Source organism: Ciconia boyciana, chromosome 10, assembly GCF_034638445.1.
Source record: "Ciconia boyciana chromosome 10, ASM3463844v1, whole genome shotgun sequence".
Taxonomy (NCBI): Eukaryota; Metazoa; Chordata; class Aves; order Ciconiiformes; family Ciconiidae; genus Ciconia; species Ciconia boyciana.
The window spans coordinates 18857925-18879261 of record NC_132943.1 but is presented as its reverse complement, the minus strand read 5'-3'; the positions used below and the strand labels follow the sequence as shown (position 1 = coordinate 18879261).

At 68.7% G+C, this 21337-nt stretch overlaps 1 protein-coding gene across 1 annotated transcript in view; it reads right to left on the bottom strand.

The window, feature by feature from the left end:
* Positions 1-17983, bottom strand: part of SPEG (striated muscle enriched protein kinase) — a 30673-nt gene extending 12690 nt beyond the window's left edge. Inside the window, 13 exon segments of the mRNA XM_072874399.1 lie at positions 147-336; positions 485-643; positions 1923-2183; positions 4293-4474; positions 4675-4763; positions 5039-5250; positions 7096-7278; positions 8002-8145; positions 9167-10698; positions 11839-12220; positions 12499-12588; positions 14392-14431; positions 17749-17983. Coding sequence (XP_072730500.1) covers positions 147-336; positions 485-643; positions 1923-2183; positions 4293-4474; positions 4675-4763; positions 5039-5250; positions 7096-7278; positions 8002-8145; positions 9167-10698; positions 11839-12220; positions 12499-12588; positions 14392-14431; positions 17749-17781 — 3497 coding nt within the window. The 5' untranslated portion in view covers positions 17782-17983.
* Positions 17984-21337: the final 3354 nt, after the last annotated feature.

Genomic DNA, 21337 nt, shown 5'->3' with positions numbered 1-21337 from the left:
CTACAAGAGTCCGCACATGCTTGCGGCAGGAGCATGGTGCCCCCAGCCCAGCCCCGACCCCAGGCTTTGCACAAGCCTATTGTCCCCCAAATCCCAGGGGCGAGCAAGCAGGGGGGATGCAGATCCTGGAGACCCCTGACTCTTACATCTGGGAGGCGGCAGACGGCCGCGGCTCCTCCACGTAGAGCTCAGCAGAACACTCCACATGGCCGTGGGCATTCCTGGCGGTCACCATGTACTGCCCCTCGTCCTCGCTGCCCACGTGCACGATGACCAGCGAGTGCAGCCCCCTGTCCCGCTGAATCCGCACGTTCTCTCCCTCCTGCACTGGCTGGCCTGCACAGAGAAACACACCAGCATCAGCATCAGCATCAGCACCCCTCCCAGCCCCGGCCGGGCACGAGCCCTTGGGTGCAGCCCCCAAGGGGATGGGGAGAGGTCTCCCTGCAGGGCCCTGGGCAAGCTCTCTGGGCTTGGGGGTTACCAAAATGGGTCCAGGTGACCACCGGGGGGGGAGTCCCACTGATCATGCAGTCGAAACGTGCCGTCCGCCCTTCCACCACGTCCATGTCCTCCAGCTTGCGGGTGAAGAGCGGCTGCACAGAGGGCTGCACTGTCAGCCGGGCGCTGCAGGTCAGCTCGTCTGCAAGGAGAGTGGGTAGAGGTGAGCCCTGCACGGCACGCGTGTGTGCAGGGCAAGGAGGCAGCCTGCGACTGCCCCGGCTGCAGCCCCAGCAGCCAACATGGCTGTAGCTGAGCATGCCCGGCAGGGGCTCAGCCTGGGGGTGCTGGGTGCCAGGCTCTGTCCCTGCGTGGGGCAGGGGGATACAAGGGTGTGCAAGGTCCCTGTGCCCAGGGCTGGGGCTCTGCTGGCAGCGGGGTGCCTCTTTCCTCCCTTCACAGCAGTACAGATGCCAGCAACAAGGTGGGGTGGGAGGATGCCCTGTCGTCCCTGTAGGGCAGGGGGTTGCAGCTGGCCCTTGGGGACAGGGCGGTGATGCTGAAGCAGGCAACGCCAGCACCTGCCGCACCCAGGGGCAGCATGGGGACGGGCACAGGCTGGATGCTCCAGATGAGCGGGTTTGCAGCAGGGACTGCTTTGCAATGATGGTGTCATTGCCCACCCCGGGCAGGGATTGACACCTTGGTCAGGCACAGCCTCACCTCCCTGCACCCAAAACTGCCGCTGCCCTCAAATCCCCACAGGCATACATCCTCCTCCATGGAGGGATGCTCAGGCACCAGCCACAGGGTGCTGGCAATGCCGCTGCCCCCTGCACCCACCTCAGCCTGGGTTACTGCTGAGGGTCTGCCCAGGCAGGCTGGGGAATGGGAAAGGGACCCTTGTCCCTGCCCCGCTGCAGGGGACAGAGGCTGTGTGCAGCATGCACAGGCACAGGGGGGTGTCGGAGCCATGGGACAGAGGTGGGATCCTGCTGCTCTTCCCCAGCTGCCACCCGTGATGGCTCAGTGGGAGAGGGTGGGTGGCCCTGACCCCCTGCCCATTGCCCCTGCCACCTCCCAGGCCAGCAGAGACAGGTCGGTACCGGGGCCAGGTGCCTGGAGGCTCTGGAGCCAGGGAACAGGGACAGTTGGGCTCCAGGGCTGCTCGCCCATATTTCTGGGAGCTGCATGCATGCCGGCGGAGGAGCTGAGTGGGATGGGACAGGGCTGCAGGCCTCAGGGTGCTGGAGCCCAAGGACTGATGCACACCAGGTTTCCCAGCCGGGGAAAGCTCCCCAGCTCCTGGGGCAGCAACCACTCCCTGTCCCCCTGGCCCCCACCTCCAGCACTCACAGCTACATCCTGGGGGGACCAGAGCCCCAAACCCAGGGGCAAGGGGCGCTGTCCACCCCCAGCACCCGCCTAGGGCCAAGCCCCGAGCAAGACCCCCCCCAGGGAGCTGCGTGACCGCCGCTTACCTTTGGCAGTGCTGAGCTTGCAGGTGTAGATTCCGCTGTCGTCCTCGTGCACGGAGGTGAGCAGCAGCTTGCACTTGCGCCCGTCAAAATGCATCTTGCATTTGAGCAGGGCGGGCTGGAGCAGCCGGCCCCGGGACAGCCAGTCCACGTCCATGTCTGGCGGGCCAGCCACCAGGCACTCAAAGAGTGCCAGCTCCCCCGCCCCGACCACCACGTCCTGCAGGGGAACCACGATGGCCAGGGACTGGCACTCGGGGCGAGCTGCCCGGGAAGGGGGGAGAGAGAGAAAGAAAGAGAGACGCGTCTCAGCAACTGAAAAGCAACCATGAGGGGTGGCGGGGATGGAGGGGGGAACGTGCGGGGCAAGGGGACATGCGGGGAGGGGGCCTGGCGTGGCGGGCAGGGAGTGCAGCGGGGAAGGGCGGGGTGGGGGGCGAGATGTGGAAAGCGGAGCTGAGCCGGGGAGGGGGCCGGGGGTGAGAGGAGGTGTCCATGCCAGGAACACACCACACAGCGCTTTACCAAACAGATTTTATTAGAGCTACAAAAAAAGGGTCACGGCCTCGCAGCCCACCCCCCCACCAAGCCCCCTCCCCGGGGAGAAGAGACCCGGAGCCAGGGGGTGCTCCGGGCGGACCCCGAGCCCTGGGGCTGCGAGGGACATCCCGTGGTGGCCAGGCCAGTGCCTGGGTGGCCGCTGTGAAGCCAAAGGGGCCGATGCTCTCCCTCCCCGCTGTAGCTGGGGCAGGGTGCTCCCCCGGGGGGGTCCCCAGGGTCTCCTGTCCCCCACGCTCTGAGGTGACCGTTGCAGAGCTGCCACCGTGCCGCAGCCCCTTCTCTACAGCCCCGGCCGGCACGGTGACGACCGTGGGCTCAGCTCCCTGCTCCCCTTCCCTGGGCAGCAAGGAGAGGAGCGGCAGGACACGCAGACAGGGACAAATGGACGGAGCAAGAGACAAGACAGCATCATACGGCCGCCCTGGCCCGGCTGAGGGGGTGCCTGGCACTCCCCTGCTGCTCCCCCCGCCCCGCCTCAGTTACGCCTGCCCCGGCCATCCGGCGAGCCCCTGCCCGCAGTCGAGGGCCCGCGCGTCCCCGCGGTGCATCCAGGACGAGGTGGCGGATGGAGCAGAAGGTAATAACACAAGGTGAGGTCCACTGCCTAAGAGGTGTCCAACTAAGAGCCCCGCGGCCACGGCTCTGAGAGATGCACCCCCTTATCGTACTCCCCCTGCGTACAGACAAAAACCGCAGTCAGCAAGCAGAAGGGTTAGTGCAGCAGCGACGGGGCCGGCATGCACGCACGCACACGCCAGCGCCGGCACGAGGGGTGCGAGCGTGCGCCAAGGCATGGAGCCACCTGCCGAGCACCCCGAGAGGGGCCGGGGCTTGGGCCGTCACCCCCGCAGCCCAGCTCCTGCCGGCCGTGGGGCACAGGGCTGGCTCCTGCTCCCACCCCCGTGCCGCCGCACTTTGCCGGAGGCTGGGATCGGGGTCCCGGCAGGGTACAAGCAGTGCAGCCAAGGCCGGGGCGGGATGGGCGCAGCCCAGGGGGCTCAGGCAGCTGTCAGCAGGGAGGGCTGGGGGGAGCAGGGCACACACAGCAAAGGGCAAGAGGAGGGAGGCAGCGTCACGCGTCCCCGCAGGCTCCTTCCCTGGCCTCGGGGGATGCCAGGCAGAGCCTGGTTATCAGTCTCGAGCCCCCCCTCCCCATTTGCACACATATATTGGGGTCCTAGGAGGACCACAGCAGGGCTAGGGAAGGGGGCTGGACAGCCCAGTCCCATGCATACAGGCTATTGCTGGAAATGGGCAGGGGGGACCTCTCCAAGCTCCCCTGTGCCTGGCACGAAGCTTGCAGGCTGCCTGGGGCAGGGAGGGAGGGAGCTATCGGCACGGCAGGGCAGGGGGACATGTCCCCTGCAGGGCCACCAAGGGCAAAAGCCCTCCCTGCACAGCCAGGGGCAGCACCTGGCCCCAGCAGCGGGTACATGGGGGGACAGGGGGACATGGGGTGAAGTTAGGCTGCAGGGAGCAGCAGGCTCTGGGTCAGGCTGGTGGGGGCCCTGGCACAGCTGGGCAGTGGGATCCAGGGCCATGGGGCCGCACATCTGGACGGGGCAGCAGGGCAGTCTGCCTTCTGCTGCAGGGCCAGCCTCCGCGGGCAGCCCCAGGCACGTAGCTCCGCTTTCCTGCCCCCAGCTTGCGCCCACCTGCGCTGCGGCAGGGAAGGGCAGGCTGGCTCATCCTCTTCTCCCGCAGCACCGCCAAGGGGGGGTCTGCAGTGGCCCCTTCCCCACACAGCTCATGCAGGGCACGGGAGCCAGCTGGCCCCTTGGGGCTGGGGGGGACGCACTCGGGGAGCTTTACCTCTGACCTCCAGCTTGGCCTCGCACTGCTTGGTGCCGTACTCATTGACAGCCTTGCAGGTGTAGAAGCCGGTGTCGGTGCGCTCTGCTGCCAGGATGTGCAGCGTGAAGAGCCCCCGCGCCCCTTCCACCTCCTCCGCGTGGTGCCGGCGGCCATACTTCACTGGCTGTCGGTTCCTCAGCCTGCTCAGGACACAGGCAGAGCGGCATGGTCATGCCTGGCCCTGCATGCCCAGCCTGGCTGTCCCCAAAAGACCCCTCTCCTCCACCCCCAACCCTGCTCAGGACCAGAGCTCCGAGCTGGCCATCCCCAAATGGGGAGGTCACTATGCCTGTCTCCTCCTCCCCTGCCCAGCTGTGACCCAGCGAGCACCGAGACTCACCAGTAAATGATGGGCTTGGGCTCCCCACGGACACGGACGCTCATGCTGACATCCTGCCCCTCCAGCACCGACTGGTCCGACAGGGACACCTGGAGAAGCAGGGGTCAGAGAGCAGCGAGCACCTGCCTGCACCCAGGGCCATGCATCCCCATCACTGCACCCAGGGCTGTGTGTCCCCCATCACAACAGCAGCCCTGGCTTACCAGGGGAGCTGGTGGGGTGGAGGCTGCCCAGGTGCCGGGAGCACCCCAGATCAGGGGGTAGGAAGGCCTGACCTGGCACCTCCTGGCACCAGGGACCGCAGGGCTGCGGTCACAGGGCGCTGCTCCCCCTCTGCCAGGCCCCAGGGGGGTTGTCGGCTCACCTCAAAGGTGGGTGCAGCCTTGAAGGTGCTCTCCGGGGAGCCGTGGGCAGCCCCATGCTCGGCTCTAGGCTGCAGCTTCATGGCCGGTCGATGCTGGGGAGTGCTGGACTCGGGGAACTCTTCCAGGGGGCTCAGGTACTCCTCGTCCGAGGTGATGGGGCTGGCCTGGCCGAGGGGGGGTGCCAGGTTCCCATGCCGCTCCACGGCGGGGGCTAGCACAGGAGAGGCTGGATAAGGAGCTGGCAGCAGCCAGAGCTGGGCAGGAGGCTCAGGGCACCCCTCCCCACCACCCTGCACCCCAGGGGTGCCCGGGGACGCCCATCCCACGGCACATCCCAGCTCGGCAGCAGCCAGCAGCGAAGGGGTGCGGGGCCGCGCAGGGGGAGGGGGTGAGAAGCACTCCACGGGACGATAAGGGGACGCGATATCCCGCAAGGCGACAGCAGGGCTCAAGTGGCTCTTACGCAGCAGCCCGCGCTCCCATCCTTAAGCCGCCCGGATTCCCGGGATGGCTGCCCCTGCCCCGAGCCGGCGAGGGCTGAAGGTGACATTGGCAGCTGCGCTCCCCCAGCAGCTCGGCCGGCCGCCTGCCCGCTCCCCGGGGGGCCGGACCCGCTCCCCGGGGCCGGGATGGTGGACCGCGGGGTGCGGGATGCGTGCGGGGGCCGGGGGTGGGCGCTGCGAGGTGGGGAGCAGCGAGCGGCGCGGGGTGCTGGCAGAGCCCGGCCGCCGCGCTGGGGGTGCTGGCCCCCCTCCAGCCCGGCTGCCGGAGAGCCCTCACCCCCCCTCCCCTTCCCGGGGGGAGGCGGGCGGGCTGCCCGGTGCACGGCGAGGGCTCTGCCCCCCCCCCGCGCCCCCGCCATGCCCGCGGGCAGCCCCAGGGCGGAGAGCTGGGGGCCCGACCCCGGCTCCCCCCCACCCGCCGCCCCGCATCCCCCGCCGCCCCCGCACTCACCGGGGGCGCGGCCCCGGCAGCCCCGCCCCGAGCCGAGCCGAGCCGAGCCGCGCTGCGCCGGGCCGGGCCGGGCCGGGCCGCACCGCCGAGCCGCCGCTGCCGCTGCCGGGGCCGGTGCGGCGGTGCCGGGCGCGCCTCCAGCCCGCGGGGCCGCCGGCCCGCTGAGCCCTCCCCGCCCCGGCGCCGCCCGGCCCCCGGGGCTGGGCCAGCAGCGCGGGGGAGGGCCCGCCGCGGGGCCGGGGGCTGCCGGGCCCCTTCCCGGCCCCCCGCCGCCGTGCCCCCGGCTGGCCCTGCCCGGGCGCTGCTGCTGCCCCTGGGCGTGCAGCCCCGCTGCAGCACGGAGCGGGTGGTTTTGTCGGTGCTTCCGGCCCCCAGGGCAGCTCTGAGCCTCTGCCCTGGGGATGGGGAGCGCCCTGGGGCTGCGGCCGGCTGGGTACCCCCCGGCCAGCGGGGTGGAGGGCGGGCTGGGTGCCCCCCAGCCAGCAGCTCGGTGGGCAGGCTGGGTATCCCCACAGCGAATGGCTTGTGGGGCAGTGGTATCCCCACGGCTAGCAGGTTGGAGAGCAGGGGTACCCCCACGATTTGCAGGCTGGAGGGCAGGGAGGGGTGTCCCCATGGTTTGCAGGTTGGAGAGCAGGGGTACCCCCACGGTTTGCGGGCTGGAGGGCAGGGAGGGGTGTCCCCATGGTTTGCAGGTTGGAGAGCAGGGGTACCCCCACGGTTTGCGGGCTGGAGGGCAGGGAGGGGTGTCCCCATGGTTTGCAGGCTGGAGGCAGGGGTACCCCCACGGTTTGCGGGCTGGAGGGCAAGCTGGGGTATCCCCGTGGCTAGCGGGGCACAGGGCAGGTGTGGGGGAGGCCGGACACCGGGCTGCTTGCTGGGCGCCGGGGGATGCTCACAGCCTGACCCCGCTCCCCCCCACGGCAGGATCCCTCCGTGCTTGCCGGCAGCACGTCAGCTGCTTCGGTTCAGACACAGCCTTGTAGGGTAAGGAAGCCGGTTTCTTCCCAGTGACAGCAGCGGCCGAGCTGGCAGCCAGCCCGCCGCCGCACCGGCCCTCCCACCGCCGGCCACGCTCCGCCGCCGGGCCGCCGGCACTCACCGGGCCGCACGCTGAGGATGGCACTGCAGCAGGTGGCCCCCACCTCGTTGGCCGCCGTGACGGTGTAGAGGCCAGCGTCGGCTACCCGGGCGCTCCTGACCAGCAGGGTGTGGCGCTCGCCCTCCGCCTTGATGGGCCGCGTCGTGCTGCTCCGCAGCGGGACCCCGTCCTTCCTCCAGGACACTGCCGGCAGGGGCGAGGGTCACTCGTGGGCAGGAGAGCCCCAGCTCCCCCGGGGCTCTGTGCAGGGTCCCGGGGCGGCCAGGCGCTGGGGACCGCTTTGCCGTGGGGAGCAGCGCCGGGTTCCCACGGGCCCTGACGGAGGGAGCGGGGCTGGCCCCCGTCTGATTCCCGGCTTCCTCCTGCCCTCCAGTGGAGGCCGGAGGAGGGAACCGAAGCCGCTTGGCTTCTGCCCGGCTCCCTCGGCTGGTACCGGCTCTGGCTGCCCAGCTGCCCCGGCCCACGTCCTGGCTACAGCACGCCCGGAGCCCATCAGCCCCGAGCCGGGCGCCGGGGCTCTGCCCCTGGGAAACCACCTGAGCTGTCCCAACAGCAGCCCAGGGCATCACCCGTGCAGTGCTCAGCAGCCCTTCTCCCGCTCTCCCGCTCACCAGCCCAGCCCAGCGCAGGGGAACAGCAGGCACCCTGCCCGCACCCTGCCCTCCGCACCCTCCCCTGGCAGGCAGTGCCCAAGCACTTCGCTCCTGCCTGGGGGGAGGCAGGGCGAAAGGGGTGCTCCGGGGGTGGGCTCATCACCTCCCTGAGACACCCAGCTCAGGGCTGCGCGTCCCACTCTGCACAGCTCAGGCGGCCCCAAGGGACTGCTCAGTGGGTGGGACGTGGACATGCGGAGAGCCCCCCTGCCACACTCGCACCCCCGACCCCCCCAGCCCCGTGGTTGCTCACCTTCTGGCTGGGGGTTGGCCGTGACAATGCACTTGAGCAGCACCTCCGCCCCCACGGCCACCGCCATGTCCTGGATGGGGATCTCAAAGACGGGGGCTTCCAGGGGGTCTTCACCCGCTGAGACGTAGGAGTCGTCGGAGGACTCTGGACAGGGAGAGACGGGCCCCATGGCTGTCAGCGGGGTGGAGCGAGCGGGTCCTGTGCCGTGCCAGCCTGCACGCAGGCAGAGCAGAGGCCTCGCAACCCTCTGCTCATCCCTGCCACCATGTGCCCCACACCCTCGCTGTGGCATTCGCAGGTCCCCGGGCCGTGCAGTGGAGGAAAGGGCCACATCAGGGGCCACCACGGCACAGTGCCTGCAGGGGGACGAGGCAGGGGACCACAGGGCAGGGAGCGTACAGCCTGCTGTACATCCCCATACAGCACAAGGGATGAGGCGACAGCAGGCTGTGGAAGGAGGAGGGTTGTACGGCCCACCGCAGCCCCCACTCCGAGCTCCCCCCCACCCACCCCAGGGTGCTGGCTGCTCTGCCCTGCCACATCGGCATCAGCCTCCCAGCTCCCTCCCCTCCCACGGCCCCAGCACACAGGCAAAAGTCCTGGGGCTGCGCCAGGAACCTCAGGCACACGGGCCTGGCACTGCTCCAGCCAGAGCAGAGCCTGGAAGGAGCTCCCAGCCCGGGTGCCGTCTGGTCTCACCCCTGCATGCTGGGATGGGCAGCGCACCTCTCCCCTGGCTAAGCCACCACAGCATCCCCTGGGGACGCTTGGGCTGCATGCCCTGCCCGGAGCACCGAGCATGGTCCAGCCAGGACAGGCTGCAGTGGGTGCCCTGTGCCCCAGGGGCCTGGACCAGCCCAGCGCTGGGTGCCAGAGGTCAGCACCCTGCATCCTTCCCATGCCAGGCAGCAGGGACAGACACGTCAGCAAGCGTCATGACCTCAAGGTCCAGCAAACTGGTACCCAGGCTGGTCTGTCTTATGGCACTGGTTGGTTCCAACATCCCCAACCCCCAGAGCCGTGTCCCCCCACCCTAACCCAGTGCTCTCTGACACAGCCTGGGCTCCCCACGCCTTCCAGGGTCAGGCTCGGAGTTCCCCATCCCACTCAGGGGCTGGCTGGGCCAGCTCTGTGCCTGCAGGAGGGCAGAAAGCCATGCTCCTACCTAGGTCTGGAGAGGTGGGCCTGGCTCGGCGCCCCTTCCCCTTGCTCCGCGTGCTCCTGCCTTCTTGAGCCATCCGGCCACTCTCTTTCTTCTCTGACACTTTCGTCTGCCTTCTCTCCACCTCCCTGCCTGTGCCATGCTGCCCTGCCCAGCTCCTCTCCAAGCGAGCCTCCTGCTCCATCCCTGGCTTCGCCCAGGGCAGGAACCGCACCTCCGCAGGCGCCTCCGGCCGCCGGTACAGCCCGTGGGGCACGGCCAGCCGGGCGGCCAGGGCTTCGCTCACCACCCCAGGGGCCCGGGCTCCACCAGCGGGGCCCCCGTCCGGGCACGTGCTGCCTTCAGCGGGACCCGCCTGAGAAAGGGCCACCCGCCCCTGCGGGGTGGCTTGCGCTAACGGCCACTGCTCCTTCTTCTTCACTTCCCCGGTGCCTTCTTGCTGCGGACCCTTCCTGGCACCCGCATCCTCCACCTCGGTGGGCTGACCGGCCACCGTGCCACCCCGTGCCGGGGCTTTCCTCCCGCGCTGCCCGCCCGGCTCTGACTCCCCATCGGGTCCCACCAGTGCCACGCTGGAAAGTGCCAGGTGCTGGATGACGTGCGTGCTCTCCGCCAGCGGGAATGTCTTCGGCAGCAGCGGTTTGCGCCCACTGGCGCCCTGTGAGGAGGGAGTGCGGGGGGCGCGGGGGGTGGCAGGCTCGCCAGCTGCCAGGGGCGAGGGTGCTGGGGGCAGCCCAGCTTTGCACAGCTCCTGGGAGCGCCGCAGCTGCTGCTTGGAGACCGTCCGCTTGATGCGAGTCAGCTCCTCCGCAAACTTGTGCTCAATGGTGTAGACACGGCTGGCAAACTTGCCCCGTTCGTCGAAAGATGCGGCTTTCTGCCGGAAGGCCAAACGCCGGCATGCTGCCGTGCCGCCCGGCTCCCAGCGGCCGCCTTCCTGCACATCCTCCCGCGAGCCGCCCAGCGTGCCAGCACGGCGCGAGCCATAGTCGGGCTGGTCGAAGGAGCGCGTCTTGCGCAAGGGCAGCCAGGGGTGTGCGGGGAAGGGGCTGTCCGCCTGCTCCAGGCTCCTCCGCCGCTCCTCGAAGTACTGCAGCCTCTCGAAGATCTTGGAGCCGGTGCGCACCAGCTTGGGCGATGCCCGGACGGAAACGCGGCCGGAGGCGTCGCTCATCGGTGTCTGGGGACGGGACTCTTGCGTGCTGCCCTGTGAGTACCCCGAGGACTTGGGCTTCTTGATCTTCTCCTCATATTCCTCGGGGACAGTGTCCTGGTACTCAGCTGGCACCGAGGACTTCTTGCGGGGGGTCACGGGCGTGAAGGAGGGGACGCCAGGGCCACGGGTGGCAGGCTGGGATGCAGCGCTGGTGGGTGGCAGCAGGCACGGGCTGGCGCGGGGAGACGGCGAGCGGAGGATGGGTGGCTTGGCGGTCAGCGGCAGGGCAGCGGGGGACCTCGGGGGCTCGGCACCAGGCTTCGGAGAGACGGGGCCGCTGTGGAGGTCATCTCTCCGGTAGCCCCCCTGGGGGATGCTGCTGCAAGGGGAGAGACAGAGGAGCACAGTTCAGAGCCCACCCTCACCACCTGGCTGCATCCCTGCTCCCAGCCCGCACCATTGTGCCCAATGGGGCACAGCAAGGAGGGCAGGTGGCCAGGGCAGCCCCAGGACCAGGGAGCCTCAAGGGGCCCCGGCGAGTGAATCCGGCTGCCCGGAGACCATCGGGAGCTGGCTGGGTTGGATAAGAGTCCTGGGCTGCTGTGACACAGCAGTGTCCCCTTGCCCAGGGTTCCCGTGTGGAACAGCAGGGTGATGCTGGGATACCCAGCAAGTCTCCTCCCCAGCGCTGCCATGCAGACAGGACCGGGGACCGGAGGTGCCCCAGTTTTCCGGGGCGTCCTGGCATGCCGGGGCAGCGTGGCACAGGCCAGCTCTTCTGTAAGGCGGAGGGGGACCCGAGTCTACAAGCACTGCCCGCACACATGCTGCTGCAGGCATGTCCCCCCGCCCCGCTGCCCCCGGGGGGGCTCGGCATTCATGGTGCAGAAATCATAAGGTGGAGATGAGGTTCTGGTGGAACAAGCAGCCTCGAACAAAAAAAGGGGCAGGATGGAGGTCGAAGGAGCAGGTCTGCAGGGATGGGGACCGAAGGTGGAGGGGAGGAATGGGGGCTCTGAGCGTGTCAGCAGGTCCTGGGGAAGCAGCATGTCCCTGGCCCCTGCTGCCACCCCTGTGTGGTGGGGACTGCGGAATGCAGAGCCTTGCCAGTGGGTGTCCCAGGCTGTCCCGGGTGTGCACCCCCAGGTCCCCACACCCAGAGCGGTGCAGAGCCCCCGTGGCTGGGCAGGATGGGGGAACACCCACGGCACAGCCTGTGGGTGGGATGCTGCGGCTCATGCAGCGGTGCAGGGGTTACCCCCAGCCTCAACCTGGCCACAGCAGAAAGGGACCCCACTCCACGTCCTCCCCGCTCACCCAAGGGCCTGTATCCCCCCGGCCCAGGTTGCTCCCACCTCTTCACCGGGAACAGGCTGCCTACTGCTCAGAGTCCCCGTTCCTCATCCGGGCATGGCGAAGGCAAAGAAAGCCCAGGCGGAGGGGAGGAGATGGCTGCGGGGGTTGGAAGGAGATGGCCCCAGCGCGATGTCCCCTCCGCGCGCGTCCCCTGGCTACTTACACGTGGAGCGAGAGCGCCCGTCCTCGGTACAGGCTGAAGGCGCTGCCGTACGGGTCGCTGGCCACTGAAAGGCTATCCTCTGACCCCCAGCTCGTGCCCACCAGATTAGCCCGTGATGCCCGCACCAGCGGCTCCACGCCCAGGTGCCGGACCTCGGCGCTGCGCGGGGCCGGCGCGTTTGCTTGCCTTGGAGTTCCCTGTGGCTGCTGCCAGGCAGCGGGGCGGAGGTAGGGTCCCCGTGCGGGGAAGCTGGCATCCGTCTCCTTCTCCACCACGGTCTGCTGGCTGCCCGACCAGCTGGAGCGCTCCTCCGCCTGCGACAGGGCCAGCACCGAGGTTGGCGTTGTGTTCATGGAGGCGTCCACGAGGGTGTCGGACCCACCTGGAAGAGGAGGGATGAGCCGACACCAGGTGCCCGCGGGGACGAGCCCAGCACCCTGCTTGGAGAGGGCTGAGCCGCCACAGGGTGTCCCGGGGTGTCCCGGGGTGTCCCAGGGTGTCCCGAGCAGGCTGCCCCAAGCCCTCTCCCCTTTGCATGGGTGGACCACAGCTCCCCTGCCCATGGAGACCCCCAAAGCTGGGCCAGCAGAGCCTTTGCGGAGGGGCCATGCCCGGTAGCCGGTGCCAGGGCTCGGTGCCAGCCGGGTGCCCCCTGCTCACCCGTGGGGGTGCTGAAGGCTGTCTCATCCTGGAGCTCGCTGCGCTGCGTCACCTGGGGGTCGCTGGGCTCATCCTCGCCCGTCTCCGAGTCTGGGGGGAGGGGGGGGAGAGCAGGGGGTGAGGGAACACGGGGACAGCAAGCCAGGCTGGTGCTGCCCCTTGCAAACCCGTCTCCAGGGGCAGGAGAGCAGCGCCCAGGCAGCTCTGGGACGAGGCAGCACCAGGGCGGGGGGCATGACGGTGACCTGCAGGGACAAGCTGCCAGCAGGAAAAGGCAGGACCAGGGGTGGGAAAGTTCATCAGGGCAAGGGCAGGCAGAGGAGGGCAGGCAAAGCGGGCAGGAGCAGCGTTAGATGATAGGAGGAAGGGAGACCGTGCTGGCGGTGGGAATGCGGCTGGCAGAGGCAGCGTGGGGACAGGGAGGCAGGGCAGGGGGATAGTGGCAGCGATGGGGCAGGGCGGCAGGCAGGGGCGCAGGGCCTGCTCTGAGGACGGGGCTGGCATCGGGCAGGGGTCTTCCTACCGTAGCTTTGTTTCCTGCAGGAGCGGAAAACTTCGCTTCCATAGGGGCAGCAAGAGAGAGAGAGACATCAACACCCGGTTATCGGCCCGGCCTGCGGAGACGCGGGGGGCAGCAGGGAGGGACCTTGTCCCCAGCATCTCCCCGCACTGCCGTGGGGCAGGGACCTGCTGGGGCAGCACCTGGGTGGGCCATGCCGGCTCAGAGAGCCTGGCACCCTGTGCTGGGCTTTGGGTCCGGGGATGGGGCCAGGACTGGGCGTTTGCCCATCTCAGGATCCCACGAGAAGCACGCCATGCCCTGCCCGGCCCCATGGCAGGGGCCAGGTGCCCATGGGGCTTGGAACCAGGTCTGGCTCCCCCAGACTTCCCCACCACGTCTCCACTCTGCACCCATGTTCACTGCACGCCGCTCCAGTGCTGCACACAGACCCTCCTCGCACACAGACCATCCCGCCTGCACAGTGCGTGGCACCATCCCCTCCCCGTGCCACGGCCACATCCTGCCCAGCAGGACAGCCACCTCCTGTCCCAGGAGCTGCTGCAGCTCCCCATGGGCTGGCCTTGCTGCCGCAGCACCTGCACATCCCTGTGCTCTGCAGGGCACCGCAGCTTGGGGCCAGACCCCTCAGCCCATGCCCCAGCTGGGCGCTCCTGGGGGTGCTGAGGCATGCGGACATGTGTGTCCACGTGCAAGCACCCTCCCTCTGGCTATACATGTGCATCCCCTACCCCACCAGCTGCAAGTGCTGCTTGATACGGCCATGCCCCATAGCATGGCCCCGGTTGATAAAGCAGGGATGCTCTGGGTAGAGCATCAGCGAGAGCCTCCCTACAGGCAGGATGCAGCCAGACCGGATCAGTGCCACCCTAACGTCCTGTCCCAGGAACGCCAACGCCGTGCAGCCAGGGAGGGACAGCCTTTTTTCCCCGTCGCTGCCCGAGCCCTCGCAAGCTGCCGCAACAGACCCCTGGGCAAGGAACATGTCCCCTGCCCCACCATCGCTCCCCTCCACTGCACTGCCATGGCACGGTGCGGGGACACACTGCTCCCCTCCACTCCAAGCTGCCCCTCTGCAACCTGGCACACCACCAGCTGCCCCGTGCGCTGCCACCGCACCAGACTCCCCAGCCCGGCCACGACAGCCTGGCAGCCCCCGAGGAACCAGAGCTGCGGGGCCAGGAGCAGCTTGGCCTCATGGAGGGCACCAGGAGCCCCCGGCTGACCAGGACCCTGTTTCGGGGCTGGCGAGCTGCAGCCCATCCCTGCCCAGCCTCTGCTCGCTGCCCCCTGCGGCATGGCGGTGGGGCCGGACCCAATCCCGGTGCACTCAGGGCAGTGGGGGGGAGCCGGGTCCTGGTAACTCAACGCACCATGCGTGAAGCGCCCGAAGCGCCGCGAGTGGCCGGTCTTCTGCAAAGGAAAAGAGAAGAGAGCGTTACCCACGGCACGGTGCCACACACCTTCTCATGCATGCACGCACAGTGCTGGCACGGCACACCCGCACGCACACACTCCATCACGGCACATGCGGCGCCGCTCACACCCACAATTGCTCACACACACACTGGCACAGCACACGCGGTGCCGCTCACACCCTCCCGCTGGCAGGGCACACCCAGCACCGCTCACACGCACACTCACACACACCCCCCCGCCGCACGCCCACGGGGTACCCACAGGCACACACCCCCGGGGTACCCAGAGGCACACACCCCCAGGCACACACCCCCACGCTCGCAGCCGTGGACGGGTGTAGGTGGACACGTGTAGCGCATGCCCAGCCACGCACACACACGATCACACGCACCTGCGTGCGGGCGCGCACACACACAGACATATATCCCTTGGTGATGGCACTGCACACCCCGACCCTGCACCGCTGCCCGTGCCCGGGGGGTGACACTGTGCACCCCAGCCCTGCACCACGGTGTGTGCCCAGGGAGCGACAGCCCTGGGCAGCACAGCTGCTCCAGCACCTCTGCCTGCAGCCAGCACCGCCTGCAGTGAGGTCTTTGCCCGGGCGGGTGCCCAAATGCTCCACAGCCCCTTCGAAGCCACCGCCCGCGCCAGCGTGGGGACCGAGCCAGCAAAGCATCTTCCAGGCGCTGGCCCAGACACCGCCACGGGCACGGGCCCAGCGTGGGGACAGCATCCCCCATCCCCAGCGGAGGCCGTGCCAGCTGCCAGAGAGGCGGCCTGGCACAAGCAGCATGGGACTGGCCCGTCTGCGCGGGGCTGGAGGCATGGGAGCCACGCTCGCCCGCGCTGTCTGGGCAGGCAGGCGGGACCCGAGCATGGGGCGGAGGCACCGGGAGCTCCCTGCCAGCTCGGCTGCCCGCTGCACTGCAGCCCAGGGCCGGGCACCCATTTGCCAAGGGAGGGACCGGCTGAGGGCGAGTCGGCTGCCAGGCCTGGCGTGCACGGATGCCGTCTCCCAGGGAAGCAGAGGGATGGGATGATCTCCAAGGCAGGCAGGCGCGGGGATGCGGCGTGCAGACAGTCAGGGTTGGGCTGCCAGGACTGAGCATCCTTCCCAGCCAGTCTGGGTGACGGGGTCTCCCCAGGACACTGACGCCCCATGCCCAGTCTCCCCAGCATGGAGCCCAGGGCTGGACGCCCAGCTTTCTTGAGGCTTTTTGCTCTGCCAGCCCCTCCCGTGTCCCTACAGCTCCCAGGCAGGGTCACGGACAGACAGCCCCCAGGGACTGACAGCCCCCGGGGACAGCCGGCCAAGCATGGCCAGCAGTTAGTTGCCCTTGGAAGGGCAGCAGGTTTATTTCACATGCCCCAAAGCTGCTGCCACTGCAGCAGCAGCCCCTGCTCGTGGGCAGCGCTTGGGGGCTCCCACCAGCCCCCTGCCTGCATGCGGTGCTGGCCAGAGGGCAGCGGCTGCACGAGACACATTTGTATTCAGGCTGAGCCAGGCTTCACCTCCCCTCCTCGGCTGACTGTGCTGGTTCTGGCTGGCAGCCCGTCTTCCAGGCCAGGGAAAGATAGATGAGTGATTAACTGCACCATCGGCGGATAATTCCCCCATTAAAAAATGAAAATGCAATTGAGTGCCATTATCAGGTGCTCTGGTGGCTTCCCCAGGGACTGGCGCCATCAGCTCCCCATCAAATATGGTGACTGCACCCGGCGGGCCTGGGCTGGGCTCCATCGCCCAGAGCTATGGGGTGGCTGAGCCCGCTCCCCTCTGCCCCACAGCAGGTCCCTGTGGAATTGAGGCACCCCGCAGCCTGGACACCCCTTGGGCGCAGCACCCACCTGCAGCTCGGCAAGGAGCGAGTGCTGGGTGATGCACCCCTGAGCAAGGAGGTGGAAAGGGGGTAGGAGCAGCTCGGGGCTCACTGTGGGGCCGGGGCTTGGGTGAAGGGGCCAGCCAGAGAGTGGGGGTGTGCCCCCTGCCTGGGATTTCATTTGCACCCTGGGAAAAGGGGTAGGGGAGCCCCAGGAGCCCACTCTGTGCCCACCCAGCCTGGGGCGGGGAGAAGGGCTGGCTGGGATGAGCACCTGGCTTCAGCCCTGGCCCACGGGGCAGCCCAATGAGACCTGGCACTGTCTCCTTCCCCCATGCCAGGCACAGACCCCCCTGCCTGGGCTGGGGTCCTGCCCTGGCCCTGGCACAGGGCATCCTTAGCCATGGCCATGGGGCCAAGGGGAGTCAGGGGGCAGAAGGGGCTCCTGGGGCCATGGAGCACAACCCGTGCAGCCTGCCACCGCCTGGCATGTGGAGCCCAGCACCACACGGCACTGGTGCCACTGGTGCAAGACAGGCAGACAGGGAGCAGGGACAGTGTGAGGTGGGGAGACAGTGGGTGGCTTGCCTGGTGCGGAGGGACAGCCGCTGTGGGTGTCCCTATACCCCCCACGCTCGGTCAGCGGAGCAGGACCCTGCCCCACCACACGGGCAAGCCCCTGGGCTTGCTGCCCCCACGGGCAGATGGGGCAGCCAGGCAGTGCCATCCACCCTGCCCCGGAGGGACCCCCCACCCGGCTCCCAGCATCCCTGGGGACCTGTGTCCCCCGGCACATCCTGCACCCCTGGCAAGGGGCTGCGGGTGACAGCCCCTCCCCAGCCCCTGCTGGGCCACCAGGCAGGGTGACAGTGGGGAGCCTACACGCTGGGTGGGCTTGTGCGCCACAGGGGAGCTGGGGGCGGGGGGCTTCCTGGAAGGATGCCCCCCATCCTCCACCCCGCGCCGAGGCCAAGTGACGTCCTTGTTCCTTGCTCGGCGGTGGAGCGTGCGGCGGGGCCCGTGGAGGAGCCTTGCCTGTGCCAGGCATGCTCCTGACGCGGAGGGGATGACGCATGCAAAGCCTCGTCTCCAGCTCCGTGACCACCGGCAGCGGGGCTGGGGGAGCCATGAAGCAGCCTCCATTTGCCGCCCCGGCTCCGGAGGGCAGAGAAGGGAGAGAAGGAGGTGGGGGGAAGGCGCCGGCCGGGGTCCCAGCCCCGCTGCTGGCCCAGGCGGTGCTGAGCACTTGCCCTCTGCCCCTCCTGCCCGGGCTGGCGAGGACAGGCGGGCAGCTGGCGGCTCTGCAAGCAGGGCTGGAGCCGGCGATGGGCGAAGCCCTGGGGAGCCCCGGGTGGCAGCGGCAGGGCCGGAGGGACCCCCCCATCCCCATCCCCATCCCCATCCCCATCCCCACCCCGGTGCGCTCCCGCTCCCCGGCACTGCCCCCTCCTCCCGGCACCCGCCGGCGCGGCAGCACGGAGCCCTTACCTGGAAACGCTTCTTCACCCAGATCTTCTTCATGCTTCTGCAGAGCCCCGCTGGCCCGGTGACACCGGCTCAGGCCCGGCAGGACGCCAGCCCGCTCCCGGCGGGGTCCCCGCTGTCAGCACGCCGGGGGGGCAAGCGATGCTCCGAGCATCCTCCACCGCCGGCAGCCGGGGACGGCGGAGGGAGAGGAAGGGGCTCGCCAGGTTGGGCTCTCGGGAGGGCTGGAGCTGTGAGCATGAAGCATCACTGGAGTGCTCCTCCCTCCATCCTGCCCCCGCCTGCCTCCGCCTCCGCCTCCCCGCCAGCCCTGGCACACGGTGACAGCGGCGGGGGACAGGCAGGGCACAGGTGGCGGGGGACGAGGGCAGCTGCGGGGCGGGGGGGGGCGCGGCTGGGGCGGGCACACGTCCTCCGCCCCGCTGGCTTCGGCTCCACGGCACCCAGGGGTCCGAGCCCCCTGCCCAGCAGCGCGGCTGTACCACTGTCCCCTGCCCCCGGTCCATCCTGCCCCACCGCCCGGGGCGGCGGCTGCTCCTCTCTCCCGTGCTCAGCACCGGGGGGCACAGCCCAGCACCACGGCTCCCACACGCACCCCGACGGGGACAAGAATAACACAACACACCACGCCAGTGCCGCACGCGACTGCCCTCCACGCGCTGCCCCAAAGTGCCCCCAAACAGGGCAGCTCCACTGTCACAGCTGCCTGCACACAGCAGCACAGCCGCAGCGTGCCATGGCGCTGCCCAGCCAAGATCCAGGCTCGCCAGCACTCTACCAGCCTCCGCTCAGTCCCCCCACATCCTCCAGCCATCGGCGATGCAGGAAGGTCCCCTTACCAAGACACGGCTGTGGGTCCCAGCACTGCTGAGCCACCTGCACGTGAAGGAGAGCTAACATGGGCACAGTCCTTCACAGCAACCCCCCTGGCCCGGCGCTGCCCACGCGACGGCATGAGCCCCCCTTGTGAACCACACAGACTTCCCTCACAAACCACACAGCCTCCAGCCCCAGGCGCCCAGTGCCCTAAGGCAGACCTCGCACAATGCCCCCCAAGTGCCTCAGGATGTCAGGGCTGGACTGCTCAGCCCTGGGCTAGCATCACTGCTTTGTGGCTGGTGGGGACGCAAGCTTGACCGGAGGAGGCAGGCCGTTGTCCCTGTCCATGTTGCATGACACACACGAGACCTCCCCTCGTGCTGGGGTGAGGATCCACAGCACAGCTCAGGGCAGGACTGGATGCCCAGGACTGAGCTGCGATGGGGCTCCCGGGGTGTGGGCAGAAGCTGCGGGTGGAGATCCCCGGTGAGGCTGGTCAGGGCCATTAAGACCTCTTAGTGCTCCCGGGGTGCTGGCACAACCCTGGCATGCCTTCCCCAGCCGAGCATCCCCAGCCCTGCCGGCCTGTCCCTCTTCTCCGAGTGATGCTGCAAATAAGCCGGAGGGACAGTCCCAGCCCCACAGCCTCAGTGGGGCCTTTCCTGCCTGCCGTGCCCCCCACAGCTCTCGGTGCCCTGCATCACCAGCTCACCAAGCCGTTGAGCCCCGCAGCACCCATCAGTTCCCTTTCTGGGCTCCTGGAGAGGCTGCCAAGGTCCCAGCCCCACCAGCTGTCCACGCTGCCCCCTCCCACTGCAGAGCATCTGTGGGGACACTGCTGGAGGCCTCCCCACCCAGCGCTTGTCCCCATGCTGCTCACCTGTCCCCTGGGGAGCTGGCTGCCCCACGCGGGGCTGCACACAGGCATCTCGCTCCCCATGACGCTTGGCAGCTCCGGCAGCTTTTCTCTGCTTCCCCTCCCAGCCCATGACTCCCAACGTGAGGCTTTTCATGGCTCCATAATAACTTGCAAATTACCCAGTACAAAAGGAGCTGTTTATACAACATTTCTGACAGCCCCACAATTCGAGTGATGCTGCGGGGTTTCCGTGGAGACCCTGCACGTCAGGCGAGTCCCATGAATGCCAGAGCTTGCACTAAGGGAATCTCCTCTTGGAGCCAGAAGACTCTGCTGAGCCCCCCAGCCCTGGGTGGGGACAGAGACGGGTACCCCTGAGCCAGGGCTGGGTAAAGGGGTGGGCTGTGGGGCTCACGTCTGCCAGGGTCCCTGCACCCAGGGTCTCCCTCCCAGGTGCTCTCACCCAGGCTGTGCATGCCTGTGGTCCTGCTGCAGACCTGCACAGCCTGTGCTTTTTTTTCACACTCAAGTGGGATAAAAGCCTGGTCAGGGATTCCAGGAAGGAGCACCGAGGCTTGGGCTTGGCACACAGTGGTACCAGGGCAAGGGTGCTGCCACCACAGCACCTGCAGGGACAGCCCCAGGGCTGGCCCCAGGGAGGGACCACCTGTGCCCAGCCAAAACGCAGTCATTTGGGTATCCTCCGACTGCCACGTCTGCTGCCCCATCGGCCACGGCTCCTGGCTGGCCGGGCACACAGCCCTTCCCTGCGACTGTGGCTCTGCTGCTTGGCCGTTCCTCAGCAAAAGCCCCAGGAGTGGCTCTGGGCTGCCCCAGGGATGCTGCACCCCTCGGAGCGGCTGGCTCACCTCCGAGGGGCTGCATCTGCGGTGGGGCCCAAAAGTCCTTTCCAGAGGCAGCAACATCTGCAAAACCCCCTGCAAGGGCAAAGCCGGAGTCCCTGCAGAAGGTGTCCGGTGGGAGGTGACGGCAGCCTGCACCCAGGGCGGCCCCTCTGCCCTGCCCTAGCCCGGGGGCAGCCCTGGCACTGCCCTGCTCCTCTGCAGGACAGGGACACGGGGCAGGGGACAGGGGCCAGCGCCGCTGTGGCATGGGCAAAGGGCAGAGCCGGAGCAGGTGGGGCCATTGCCACCCAGCTCCAGCTTTCCCTGCTGGACACACACCGACCCCGAGCAAAGCAGATAGCAAACACTTGCTCAAAATGCAGCATTAATTACACTGCTGAGAGCCGCGGCTCCCCACGCCTTGCTGGGCCTCCCCAGCAGCTCTGCACGGATCCTGCCCCTGCACCGCAGCACTGGCTGGGCACCAGCTGCCCGGCCCTGGCCATCAGCCCCCTTGCCTCGGTGCTTGAATAATTGATGGCGGCGGGTGCGTGCAGCCGTCTTGTGTAGGAGGAGGTCTGGGCATGAATCTTTCATGTGTTTGCGCCTCCCGGAGCTGCTGGGGATGGTCTGCGGGAGGTGGGGATGTGCTGGGAGCCTAGGGAGGTAGGGACCGTCCCCAGCCCTGTCCCCAGGGGGAAATAAATGCAGCGGAGTGGCCCTCGTCACGAGGCAGGGCAGCACCGCAGCAGCTTTCTAGCCCTGAGGAAAGAGAAATATTCTGCTGTGACCCCTCTCCCGAGGGGTAGGGACACCCCAGGTGCCCTCCCCAGCATTGCCTTCCCTTGCCGCCACTAGAAAGATGTTCGAGCACACGGTGCCTGCTGCAGGTGGAGGACGCAGGGACACGGGACAGCAACGTGACCTTGGCTCCGGGTGCCTGGGCACGGAACGGGATGGCAGGAAGCATTTCATCCCTGCCCTGCCAGCCCCGCTCCCGGCATCCCCCCTGCCTGGGGCTGAGGGCCTGCGTGCAGAGGGCGGGGGGAGCAGGCAGGAGTGCAGGCAG